Source organism: Ochotona princeps, chromosome 3 (genome assembly GCF_030435755.1).
Source record: "Ochotona princeps isolate mOchPri1 chromosome 3, mOchPri1.hap1, whole genome shotgun sequence".
In the NCBI taxonomy this organism is placed as follows: Eukaryota; Metazoa; Chordata; class Mammalia; order Lagomorpha; family Ochotonidae; genus Ochotona; species Ochotona princeps.
Window position 1 is genome coordinate 26,315,742 of NC_080834.1, and position 13,015 is coordinate 26,328,756.

The 13,015-nt window shown below is 62.5% G+C and overlaps 1 protein-coding gene across 1 annotated transcript in view; it reads right to left on the minus strand.

Moving 5' to 3' along the window:
• The window catches only part of TRAPPC10 (trafficking protein particle complex subunit 10), a 48,055-nt gene extending 45,387 nt beyond the window's left edge, over window positions 1-2,668 (minus strand). The window contains exon 1 of the mRNA XM_004594086.2: window positions 2,511-2,668. Within this exon, the coding sequence (XP_004594143.2) occupies window positions 2,511-2,577 (67 nt within the window). The 5' untranslated portion in view covers window positions 2,578-2,668. The remainder of the gene's footprint in view (window positions 1-2,510) is intronic.
• Between the last annotated feature and the right edge of the window lie 10,347 nt (window positions 2,669-13,015).

Consider the following 13,015-nt stretch of genomic DNA (forward strand, 5'->3'; position numbering starts at 1 on the left):
TCCCCTCTCCAGCCAGGACTCAGTGCTCGCTGGGCACGGTCACCAGGCAATCCCAAGCCCGGAGGCCCCCGACACCCTTCCGGACCCGCGAGGGCACAGCATTCTCCCCGCAGACTGGAGTCCAGGCGTACCTGCGAGGGCTCCACGCCCGCCCCCGGCACCCCGAGTCGGGGCCCTGGCGATGCCTGTGTTGTGGAGGGCATGTGAAGGCACGGGCGACACCAGCTCCATGCCCGCCTCGGCTGTGACAGTGCACGAGCTGGCGCGTTCTCATTTTACCTGACTGAAGAGGAGCCGCCCGGGAAGGAAGCGGGCCTACAGTTTGAGGATACAGAGGCAGTCACACGGGGAGCCAGCGAGCACCCAGACCACACTGGAACCCCAAGTCAGTAACCTTCTCTGAGGGTAGGCCACCCCAACCCCAGGACCCCAGCGGCCGGAACACTCAGACGGCAGGCACACAACAGGGGCCTGGCCAGGAACGTGCCCCTCACCCCAAACATGGCTCTGAACCAGCGTGGAAACAGCCTGGATCCGAGCTGCACCTGCTTGGCCAAGTTTTTAAAAAAGACATGGAAAGTTACTTTTCTGGTGATCAAACTGACAAGCACCACCAGGTAGCAAATGCAAATTTTAACCTTTTACCCTAAGGGTTGGAACTCAAACTCCCCCTACACACACACACACACACACACACACACACACACACACGGACAGAGCAGGACCTGCTCCCTCCCACTGTCCCACCCTGTCCAGGGCTTGCTGGGCCCAACTGGAGCCCACAGTAGGTCTGCTCAGGGGTGTCTCACCGGGAGGCCTTCAGGATTTGAGCTGGGGAACCCGAAGGGCTGTATTTGCCATGACTGGGCAGTTCCTCCCACAAGCCTGCCCAGCAGCAGCTGCATGCGGGCCAGCAGATGGCACTGTCCATGGCCCCCACCTGCACCAGGGCCCACCACATGTGGTGAGAAGCTGCCCGTCACAGGCTACAGCGAGTGCCCCCTCTCCAAGCCGCCCCTCGGACACCCACAGCCCCTTTCGGCGCACGGTTCAAGTCCCAGCTCCCCCACTCCCCATGCAGGTCCTTGCCAAAGCCACAGGGAGCCACGGGTGCGGGAGACGCGGATGGAATTCCAGGCTCCTGGTCTGGGCCTGCCACATCGGCCGCCACAGCCATCTGGGGCATAAACCTGAGGGTAAAAGAGCTTTCTGTTTCGGAAACTCTGCCTTTCAAATAAATAACTGCACAAGATTTTTAAAAACAGTAATACTATTCCCGACTCGCAGCCCCATGGGGCGTCTCAGGCACACGGCTCCGGCCAGTCCACGTACTTCTCAACAGAAACGTCCTGAGTGAGGACCAGCACAACCACTCCCTTCGCCGAAGGGCCAACGGGGCGCAGCCTCCTGGGGCGCAGGGGGAAGCCAGGCCTGGAGGGGACGTGTGAGACACAGACTGGAGGAGTGTGGCACGCTGAGATCCACGCCGGTACTGGGTACTGTAAGAACGTGCGGGGCAGAGCAGCTGGGGCTGGCGGCCGCCCCCCAGTGCCTGGGTGTCACACCCCTCCCCAGGAAGCAGCTGAGGGCCCCCCAAGAGGCAGGCAGCAGGTGGCACTTCACCTGGAGCCCAGGTGTGTGCGTTCACTCTCTCGCCTCACACTGCTGAGAGCAAACCAGCCGGGTGGGTTTTCACCTTCCGACCGCCCATTCTGCTGCCCCAGAGGGGCACAACCCAGACACCAAGCGCCCGCCAAGGACTGAGAAGTCAGTAAGGGACGCTGCGAGGGGACCCTCCGAACGCTGGCTGAAGCCGATCCCGCCCCGAGGGTCCCAGGAAGGCCAGGCCACTGCTTACAGGACGGACATCCACCCCCGGCCACCGGCCGACGGACCGACCTGCAGGGACAGACTCCGACAGTGACGCGGCGCGGCACCCCGATTCCCTTCACACACCCACTTACAACCCAGAGGCACGTCTTGCGGAGGGCAGGAGGACACGGCCCCGCGGCTGGACACCCAACAGGTGGGGAGTCCGGGAGCCCTGAAGGCGCCCGCCAAGACAGGGCCCCGGGACCGGCCCTGCCCCGGCGGACGCGGGCAGCTGCCCACAGCCTGGGCGGGGAGATCAGCAATCGGCCCAGCTGGACTCAGCCGGTCCACTTCCCCCCGCGGGGCCAGGCCCGGCACCTGCCAGGGCAGGGCAACCAGGGGCGGGGCCGGGGCGCGCCAGGCCTGGCACCGACAGGCGCCCGGAAGAACGGGGGACAAACCGCCCGGCGCCAATTCGCGAAAACAGAGGGAAAAGAAAAAGAAAAGGAAAAGCCCTAATGCCCTCCCGCCTGCAGCTGGGAGCCCACTCAGCAAGTCCGCCCGACGCCAGGCCGCGAGATAGAGTGACGCCGCCGCCGACCCGGGAGACACCTGCCGCATCCCGCGCGGGGACCCGCCGCCCCCTGCCCCGAGGTCGGAGCTCAGCCCCGGGCCCGAGGCCGCCCCGCGGCACTCACAGGTCACGATGGGCTTGTTCTCCATGGTGTAGACCACGGGCGCCTGCGCCTCCTCAGCCGCGGCCATGGGCGTCCGGCGTCACCGGGCCGGCCCCCCGCGCCCCATGGGCAGCCCCGAGCCTGCGCCGCGGCACCGCCCGCCAGGACGCGCGACGCCCCGCCGGGCCGCGAGGCGCAGCTCCGGAGCCGGCAGCGCCACCGAGGCCGCCCGCTGCCCGCCGCTCGCTGCCGCCGGCCGCTGCCCGCAGGCCGCTCGGCTTCCGGCCTCGGGACCGCTTCCGGGGCGCGCGGCGTCAAGGGGCGGGACGCGCACGGGGCGGCACCGGGCGCGCGCGCCGCACCTGCTCGGGAGCTGCGCCCGGGAGAGCGCGCCGGGCCTCCTCCGGGGAGCCCTCCGGGGCGGGCCGGGAGGGCGCAAGAGACCTCCTGCGGGGACGCCGCCTTCCCAGTGCCCGCCCAGTGGTCGCCACACCTGCAGCACGGGGACCTCTGGCGTGCTCTGGTCAGCCGGTCCCTTTTCCACTGTCCCTTCTGAGCCGGCTGTGTCCCTCCCTGGCAAGGCGACCCGAGGGGACAGGTTGTGTACCCTACCCTCCACCCCCACCCCAGGCCTTTGCCGATGCACACAAAGTGAGTTTGAGTTTGTAAAGTCTCCCTTATGGGATGCCTGGATGAGGGAGGGACCCAGCTCAGGCAGGAGCCCAAGATGGGGAGACTAGGGGAGGGGCGCTGCTGGGGTCTTTGGCCAAGCCCTGTCTGAAATTCTGCCAAGTGGCAGCCAAGCCAAGAACAGCCCGGGACATCAGCACAGCGGGCCACCCAGCGGCAGCCTTGGGCCCGAGCAGGCATGGGTACACACAGACAAGTCACTGGCCGTGCACAGAATAGAAACCAGTTCCCTGGACCCAGCTGCTCCAATCAGGGGACAGAAAAACAGCAGGGACGAAAACGTCCAAGGGATTAAACCAAAACACGGCCTCCATGATAAAACGGCAGGAAGCGGTCAACAAGGGTCACATGGAGCTGATGTGGGGGTGCAGCGTGGTAAGCCTCCGCTGCAGCCCCGGCATCCTATGGCAGCACAAGTTCAAGTCCCGGCTGCTCCATTTCTGATCCAGCTCCTTGCTAATGGCCTAGGGAAAGCAGCAGAGGGTGGCCCACCTGCTTCGGCCCCACATAGGCCGACCTGGAAGAAGTTCCTGGCTCACCCTGAACACTGCAGCTATTTGAGGAGTGAGCCAGTGGATAGAAGGTCTCCCTCTCTGCAACCCTGCCTTTCAAAAAAAAAAAAAAAAGAAAAATACTTTCAGATATAATGGAAATTCTAGAATTGAGAAGCGAATATCAAACGAAGTGATCACTGGATTGAATTGATGGGTCCTGGATCAGCAAGGGAGTCAGGGATCGCGAAGACAGATGGGGGGAAGGCCTGCGAAGAGCCGGGAGAAGGTTGCTGAGAAGTGGGAGAGGGTCGGTGTGGTGGTATAGTGAGCTGAGCTGCTGCCTGCAGCACTGGCATCCCGTGTGGGCGCCAGTTCGTGTCCCAGCTGCCCCACTTCCCACCCAACTCCCTGCCTGTGGCCTGGGAAAGCAGTCGAGGACGGCCCAAATCCCTGGGACCCTCCCCCCTCGGGGGGAGACCCGGAAGAGGCTCCTGGCCCCCAGCCTGTCCCAGCCTGGGCGATCGCAGCCATTTGTGAATAAACCAACGGATGGAAAAATAGGTTTCATCTTTCTCTGCACGTCCCTCTCTGAACTCTGCCTTCCAAAGAAATAAACCTTGGGACAGGGAGTGAGGCTTGGAGATCCGTGAGGCAACATGAAAAGGCCTAGCACCCACAGGGTGGGGCCCAGAGGCACAGGAAGGCAAGCTGAGGCGGGGTGGGGAAGTGTCTAAAATTACGGCCAAATAGGCCACTACTTGGTGAGGAATGTTGGTTACAACTCGTAAAATGCAGCAAAACTCAAGTAGGATGCTTGTAGAGGAAATTCAGAGAAGGCACCAGGGGCTGGCCCTGCTGTGCTAGCACCCCACATGGGCACCCAGCAAGCACTAGACTCCTTTCTCCAAGAGCCAGCCGGCTGCTGGACACTGGAGGAACCAAGAAGGGTGAGCGTCTGGGGAGTGGATGTACAGGACAGCGTGTGAGCAGGGCGGCCAGCGTGCTGCACTGGTGATGCCAAATACAGATGGACAGGACAGCCTAAAGAACAGCCACCAGAAAGAGAGGGGAGAGGGGAGGCAGGCACGAGGAAGGCAGGACGAAGGGGCGGCCAGTGGGCAGGCGGGAGGAAGGGACGGCCAGTGGGCAGGCAGGCAGGCGGGCGGGAGGAAGGGGCGGCCAGTGCGCAGGCGGGAGGGAGGGGAGGCTGATGCAGGGATTAGGGATTACAGGACCATGGCCTGTTGGGTGCTAGCGACCATCGTGCCCTGCAGGCAGCTCTGGCTGTCATTGCCAGCCGTGTGAGCTGAGTGCTTAGGGTAGCTAGCTGGGCTTGTCTCACCAGCTGGTCTGGAAGGTTGCTACGGGCTGCCCACGGCGTAGACCTGGCCTGTGACAGCCATGTGCAGGGAACTGAGCTGTGTCTGAAAGACTCGCATGTGGGGCCAGTGTGTGGCATAGTAAGCCAAGCCTCTGATGTGGTGCTGGCATCCCAATGGGTGCTGGTTTGAATCCCGGCTGCTCCACTTCCCATCCAGTTCCTTGCTTAGAGCCTGGGAAAACAGCGGAGGATGGCCCAAAGCCTTGGACACCTAAACCCACATAGGAGACCCAGAAGCCCCTAGGTTCAGGGTTTGCATTGGCTCAGTTCCAGCCTTATGGGCATCTGGGGAGTTCTCTTCCTTTCAGATAAAAATAGATAGATACTTATCAAAGCAAAATAAAAAAGCAGGCTCATGTGTCTTTGGCCCTCAAGTCCCAACCCCAAGGCCATCAGCCCGCCGTGGCTTTCTCGATATCCCGGCTTTCTGAAGTGACTAAGTCGGAAGACGAAATGAAATGGGATGGGGAGTCGTAGTCGATCTCAACGAAGGTGAGAGGGGGACAGCAGACTGAGGGACGCTGGCTGCTTTGGGGGGACACCGAGAGACAGTGCTCAGAGTGGAGCCTCCTCCAGGGGCGGGGCTGTCAGACCTTGGGTGGCACCGAGGAGCCATGTGGCCAGTGTCCTCCAACCCCCGCCGCCTGAGGCCGGCCGCTGCGTGGTCTGCTCAGGGCCAGCGGCTAGCATGTTCTTTGTTTCTCGCAGGACTTTAGGTAGCGCTGGGCCTTGGCACACGCTGACCACATTGAGCTTGTGGGTTGGCGTCCACCCCTTCCCGAACACCCTGTCCTCGGGGGACAGCACAGCCTTTGGGTTCCATTTGGCTTCCTGGAGGAGCTGAAGGAACCTGAACTCAGTTGGCCTTTCCTGGCGCCAGGAGGTTGGTAAATTATGCATGGGAGCTCCGGGGAACTCCACACGGTGTGACAGCGGGTGGAGGGGACTCAGTCAGTCAATGTTCAGAGCTGGCGTCTCCAGGGCGCCTGAGTCCAGGGCCGCCACTTGGCCAGCAGGCTTTGCCCACAGGGGCTGCTGTCCAGACCACAATGCTGACAAGAAGCACTCTGAGCCCATAGCCCATGGACCTGGTGGGACTGCCCACAGCAGAAGACAGGCTGTGGAACCTAGAGCAGGGACTGCAGGGAGTGGGGAGGGGAGTGGGTGTGGCCACAAGGATGACAGGAGTAGGAAGGAGAAGGTATGCTGCCACCTGCTGGCTCACTCCCCAAGTGGCCACAGCGGCCAGGACCGGGCCTCCCTGGTGGACGCAGCAGCCTAGGCACATGGCTTCCTGCTTTCCCAGGGCCAGCAGGGAGCAGGACCACACGTGGGATGCCAGCATTGCAGCTGCAGCTTAACCCTCCCCCCATCCCTAGTGGTTAAGGTCCTTGTCCTGCATTGCCAGGATCCCATACGGGCACCAGTTTGTGTCCCGGCAGCCCCACTTCCCATCCAGCTCCTTGCTTGTGGCCTGGGAAAGCAGCCGAAGACAGCCCAAAGCCTTGGGACCCTGGACTTGAGGCATGGGAGACCCGGATGGAGTTCCTGGTGTCAGCCTAGTCCAGTGCTGGTCATTGTGGTCATCTGAGGAGTGAACAGCCAGGAGAAGCTCTGTGTGTCTCTCTGTGCAAATCAGTCTTTCAAATAAGGGGCGTGGGGAGAGAAGGTTAAACGCCTTACATGCTATCCGCTAGCCCTGTGGCCCGTCGGCGGCAGGCCACGCCTCCCCGCTTGGTCTGCTGTCTGCCGGGAGCTTGTGGGCGGCTTGGGCTGGGGCAGACTGGGCAGCAGCGAGGAAGGTGGGCCCGGCGACTTTACTGCTTCCATGGCTGCTTTCTCAGAGGATGGCAGGGATGCCCGCCCCGCCGAGCGTGTCTTCTGCACACCCATCCTGCGTGGGCTCTGCAGCAGTGTCCTCCCACCACACTGCTGGACACCAAGGCCCAGCAGCTGCAGCAGAGGTCCAAAGCACAGCAGGCCCGGGTGCCCGGCGCCAGGCCGGGGTCTGCAGGGTGTGACTGAAAACGCAGAGCTGGTGCTGGCCACGGCTCCTATTTTAAACTCCAGAGCGTCTTCTTGGCTCCTCTTCGGAGCTGAAGGGTGCCCTGGGGCCTCAGCTGGCTGCTCCTCCCTCCCCTTGGGAGCACGACCACCACGACCTGGCTGAGGCCCTCACTGTGCTCCCGTCTCCTCCCTTGTCGACGCAGGGACCCAGCAGCAGCTGGCTTAGCCAGTACCTCTCATGCCAAACCCTGGCACATTCAATGTTGGAGAGGGGAAGGCCGGGGTCAGCCACAGCCACCCAGCATGCTCACCTCCAGGGTCCCCAAAACCTTGCTGGAAGGTTGACGGCCACGTCCGGCGGCCACGTTCCTTCCTGCAGGGCTGGGATGGGAGACCTGGTGCAGCCACAGCATCCCGCACAAGAGAGCAGGCTGAGCAGATGCCAGGCCGCATGCCCGCAGCTCAGAGACCCTGAACCTCAACCTTCTCCCATGGCCCAGAACCTGCTGGGCCAGGAAATGCCACAAGGCAAACAGTCCGGGACCCTCCCCTGTTCACACTGCCGGCTACACTACAGCCCAGGTTGCCAGTCCTGAGTGGCAGGCGGTGGTGCTGGGGGCTGGATGCTGGCTGTGGCCTCTGTCGGGCATCAGGAGGACACTGCTCAGGCCGGCCACTGCTGCTGGAGCTGGGAGAGGGGGCTGTCACACATGCACACCCCAGCACAGTGTGTCCCCGACCAGACTAGGGAGTGTGAAGCAGGCCGGGACAGGCCCCGCCCCTAGGCTGTGTGGTTGCAGAGCAGACAGGGGATCCTACAGCGGTGAGAGAGTACAGCCAGTCAGTCGCCTGCGACCAGGAAGGCCAGAACAGAGACGCCAGCAGAGAGGCTGGCTGGGGCTAGCAACTGGTGGCTGCAGCCCCGGCTGGCCTGAACCAGGTGGAGCCCTGTCCAGGATTCGCAGCGCCTGCCTCGGAGCCCACAATCGATTCCCCACCCCCAGAGCTGAGAACTGGCAGGGAGCACCGGGATGCATTTTTAAGTGGCCATTAGCCGGGGTCAGCCCCTTAAATGCGCTGCTGGGCCACAGAGGCTCTGGCTGGATGACCGGGCATCCAGGGTGGGGGCAGCGTGCAGTTGCATCTCCCCTGCCTGCCATGACTCCCACCAGGATCCCCACGTGCCTGTCAGGAAGCAACCCTCCTTGTTCCCTGACACACATACCCCTGAGGCCTCTTGAGCATGCCGGGAAGCCAGCCTGGAGGCGGCAGGCCCAGGAAGCCCACAGGAGCAGAAGCGATGTCGGCCTGGTGTCAGTGTGAGCTGATCTCTGGGGGCCAGCCGGCTGCCTCGCTCCATACAGTGAAGTGACTGCGGCCTCTCCGGCCCTCAGGGCTCCTCGGCGCCCCGGTTGAGCCCAGCTTAACCAGGAGCACACTCCTCAAATCCACACAGTCAGCCTGCTCAATGACCACCTGGGTCGGGGGTGGGCCCGGAAGCCGATTCCTGAGTTTGACGCCCCCGCCGAGCCCCTGTGGCTAGCCCATCATAGGGAGCTGAGGCCGAGCACTGGCAACCGCCAACCCAGCGCATGGAATGCAGCCACGTAAGCCCCACCCTGCTCTGCCGTCTCGGCTCCATCCAGCTCCTGGGCGCTGCCCCTTGCTGGAAACACAGGTGAAGAGGCGGACCAGGCGGGCACGTTTGGGGGTGATGGCTATGGTGCCACTCGGGACACCTGGATGGCAGATCAGAGAGCTGCCCCACACCCTCGGAGGCAGCACTGATGGCTCATGACTGGTGCCTTGCCACCCCCATGGGTAACCTGGGTGGAGTGCCTGGCTTCCGTTTCAGCCTGGCACCACCCGAGCTGTTGCAGACATCTGGGTGTGAACTAGCAGACAGAAGACCCCTTTCTGTGTCCCTGGCTCTGCATTTCCAGTAAAAGAGGAACTCTGTGATTGGAGGGCACACCTGTCAATCAGGGACGCGACAGGCTCAGACATTCCAAGGGGATTTTTTTCTTAAGGTCTATCTTTTCATTTGAAAGGCGGAGTTACACAGAGAGAGAGATCTTCCATCCGCTGGTTCACTCCCCCGAGCAGCTGCAATGCCCAGAGCTGAGGCGGACCCATGGCCAGGAGCGAGGGGCTTCCTCGGGGTCTCCCACATGTGTGTAGGAACCCAAAGACCTGATCCGTCCTCCGCTGCTCTCCCAGCTGCACTAGCAGGGAGTGGGGCAGCAGTGGCGCCTCAGGTGGTGGCTTAGCTTGCTACACCCTAGTGCCAGCTTGAGGTAACTGCTTAAAATGGCTTAAGGATTGAAAGATTGGGTCAAATTCAAGGACAGGGGCACAATACTATGGGAACAGAACTGTTGTTGAGAAACATCTGGCCATAAAAACACAAAAATTAAGCCTCCACAGGCAGTTTAGGGAGCTGAGAGAACCAGGACTGAGAAAGCAGACAGGAAGACGTGACAAGTTATCCGAAATGAGAGGGCCAGGAGTACCGATCTGCGGGACATGCAGGAGCAGCTGGGTGGGACCGGGGACAGGCGACGGCCAGGAGCCCAGGTCAGGCACTGAGAGCCCCGGGCCGTGCTGTGGGAAGGACCCCTCGCTCTGCATACTTGGGGAGCAAGGCACTGGGGGCCCCGTGAACCAGTCTTGGGCCCCGCAGGAGCTGAGCCTGGCCCAGCCTGCAAGCTCAGGCACCCTGAGGTCAGGGATGATTCCACTGCAGGCTTTGGGGGTACAAGCTGCACGCCGTGGCTTCTGTGCCACTCAACGCACACCGTGCACTGCGCAGCGTGGGCCGCGTGACACTTGCAGCAGGTTGTGGGCTGTCCACTACATAAGGATGGGGGTGCTGAACGAGCCCAGTACTAAGTCTGGGTCTGAGGCCACAGGCGCACTGCCCTGCCCTCCCAGTACTACTGGGAAAGCCCAGCTCCAGCCCAGCACCAGGAGGGACACTCGGCAGGGATTCCTCCTGCCTCACACACGACTGCTAGCAGCTTGCCACAAGATCCATTTTCCGGGTTTCTGCTGAGGCTTTGGTCCCTGTGGCCTGCCTCTACGCTGGGCATGGCTTCCCCGGCCGTGTGGAGTCCAAATGACTGCACAGAACACTTGCTTGTCCCGTGGGCAGCAGTTCATGTGGCCCAAGGGGCTACAGCCTCCCCAGTGGCGGGTGCTCTGGCCTGGGCAGGCACAGCCATTCTGTTTCCTCCTCATGGGCCCCGGGCCATCAGCACAGACACAGAGGTGGCAGGCAGTGTGCAGAAGCCCTCGCTGGGCCCCATGCACAGAACCCTCCGCTCCTGGCCCAGGGAAGGGAAGGGGCGCCCCACAACAGGACCCAGGCATACTGAGGTGAGCCACACCTGCCCTGCCGCTCCTCCCCCCTCAGGGGTTCACTGACAGCACACCCTCTGCACGCATCATTGCACCTGTGGGAGTTGTCTTCCCTGCAGCATGCCATCTACCACACCTGCCTCGGACCTGTCCTAGACCCTGGCCAGCAGGGCCCTGAGATCACCTACACTGGGAAGTCACAGGGTCAGGGTTCTTGGTCCTGAGTCACTCAGCCTTGTGTAGCCTACAGCTCAGAGCTCACCTGCAGGCCCAGGACCCCAAGGCTTTGCTCTGAGGACCCTGACTCCCCCTCCATTTCTTGACAAATCTGCCCTCAGCAGACACCAGCTTTCCTGCACCCAGGCAATGTGTCCCTACGTATGCAAGGCAGCTTGTGAGCACGAGACACGTGCCCTGTGTGTGCACGCAGATATGGCCTGAGCCATGACTGTGCAGCTTTCCAGGGGCCCAGCTGCATGGCAGTGGGGGCAGGACACGGCAGTTCTCGCAGCATGGTTTATTTCCAGGAGACAAACAGGAATCAAACTATGTTGGTTCCAATGAGAGTTTTTTTCTGTTTTTTTAATGAAGAAAAAAGGGTTCCTTGGCTTTTTCCACAGAACAAATTTGAATTTTCAAAAGAAACATTACTTTGGGGCTGCCCAAAGCAACTCTGGGGAGCCGTGTCCCTCCTTCCTGCCGGCTTTGCTCCCACAGAAGTTCCTCCCGGCGGCCACTGAGAGCCTGGGGGGGCACGGCACAGCCTCGGGGCAGAGGGCACGTGGCCTGGGAGCCGTCCCTGCCCCCAACCCTGTACAGAGCTGGACAGGCTTGCCGCCCCGTGTGGGGGCCGTCTACTCCACTTCTCCATGGTAAGTTCCCCTGGACACTGCCCTCCCCCATCAGGCTGCATCACAGCCCACACAGAGCCACGAGTGGCCAGCATCGTACAAACCACATGTGCGTGACGGAGCGCCCACACAGCACACACCCACCCTGCATATCCTGTACTCCTCCCCCCGCCATCGCCAGTCAGCAGCAGGCAAGTTCCGAGTCTTGGGAAAAGCTGGCACCCCAGCCCAGCAGGTGCAGCCTCTTGGTGAGGACTTGTACTTGTGGGTCCAGCGGTGCTGGTCGGCGGGCTGTGCAGCAAGGGTGCCTGTGGGATAACCTGGCGGACAGCAAGGAACGCTTGATTGTCACGATGTCCAACTCGGAGACGGGAAACACACGGAGTAGCCTTGGTTTAACGGACTGCAAGTCGGCACACCTCAGCACCTTGCTCTCACTTCCAGTCCCCGACTGCTCTCCCAGGCCACAGGCAGGGAGCTGGATGGGAAGTGGAGCTGCCGGGATTAGAACCGGCGCCCATATGGGATCCCGGCGCATTCAGGGCGGGACTTTAACCACTAGGCCACGCTGCCATGCTCTCACTTCCACTTCTGTCCCAAGACGTCGCAGACAAAGTCCAGAGACTGACAGGTTGGTGGGAGGTGGGAAGCTCCAGGGGTCAGCATGAGGTTCATCACCTTGGAGGTGAATGCTGCTGGGCTGGGGCTGGGCTGGGGCTGGAGCTGGGCTGGGCTGGGGCTGGGCTGGAGCTGGGCTGGAGCTGGGGTTGGGGCTGGGGGCTGGGGGCTGGGCTGGGGCTGGGCTGGGGCTGGGCTGGGCTGGGGCTGGGCTGGGCTGGGACTGGGCTGGGGCTGGGCTGGGGCTGGGCTGGGGCTGGGGCTGGGGCTAGGCTGGGGCTAGGCTGGGGCTAGGCTGGGGCTGGGGCTGGGGCTGGCCTGCTGACTTCCTGGGCCTTGTTGCCTGTGCAGCAGCAGCAGTGGGCGAGGCCACCGCCATCTTCCCATCAAATGGGCAGTGGAGGCTTGCCACGCTTCGACACCCGTATGCATGTGTCCCAGCCCCATAACCCGCAACATGGCACCCACAGCCTCTGGCAGGCTTGGCTAGGAGACAGACCCGGGAGGTCCTCTGGGGCTGGGGCTTGTTCAGGAGGGGCCAGGCACATCTGGTTCAGCCCAAGCCCAGGTCCGTGGCAGGAGGGTAAGCTACACTGGTGGTGCATGCCGGGAACGGGTGGCAGCTCTCCCACGAGGCAGCTGGGGTGACATGCAGGTGGGTTCCCTTGGCATCCCGAGTCAGACACGGCCTGGTGGCCTCAGCAGTGTGCAGCCAGGCCCAACCATTGGCGCTTGGAATGGGTGGGGCCAGTGAGGGCCGGCAAGGAAGAGGGCAGGGCGACCCAATGCTACAGTGTTGTCACTGCTTGGCTCTCTGCCGTGGCCTCACTCAGCTCGGTCCACAGTGCCATTCCCTCCTGCTTGAAGACCATCCAGACATCGCCGCTTCAAGCCCCGCTAAGGCTTCAGTCGGGAGAGAAGGCTCCAGCCCTCCCTTCCCCTCTGGGTCCAAGTGAGCTCCTTCTGCGGGCAGCTCCACAAAGGCACTGTGTGCACCCCCCGTCATGGCCATCAGAAACAACCCCTTGGGGTATCCATAGGCCATGCGTGCTCCCTGGGCAGGGTCAGCACACCCACCGGGAAGACATGGATACAGGAGGGCACAGTCCCATGGGGTGTGGACAG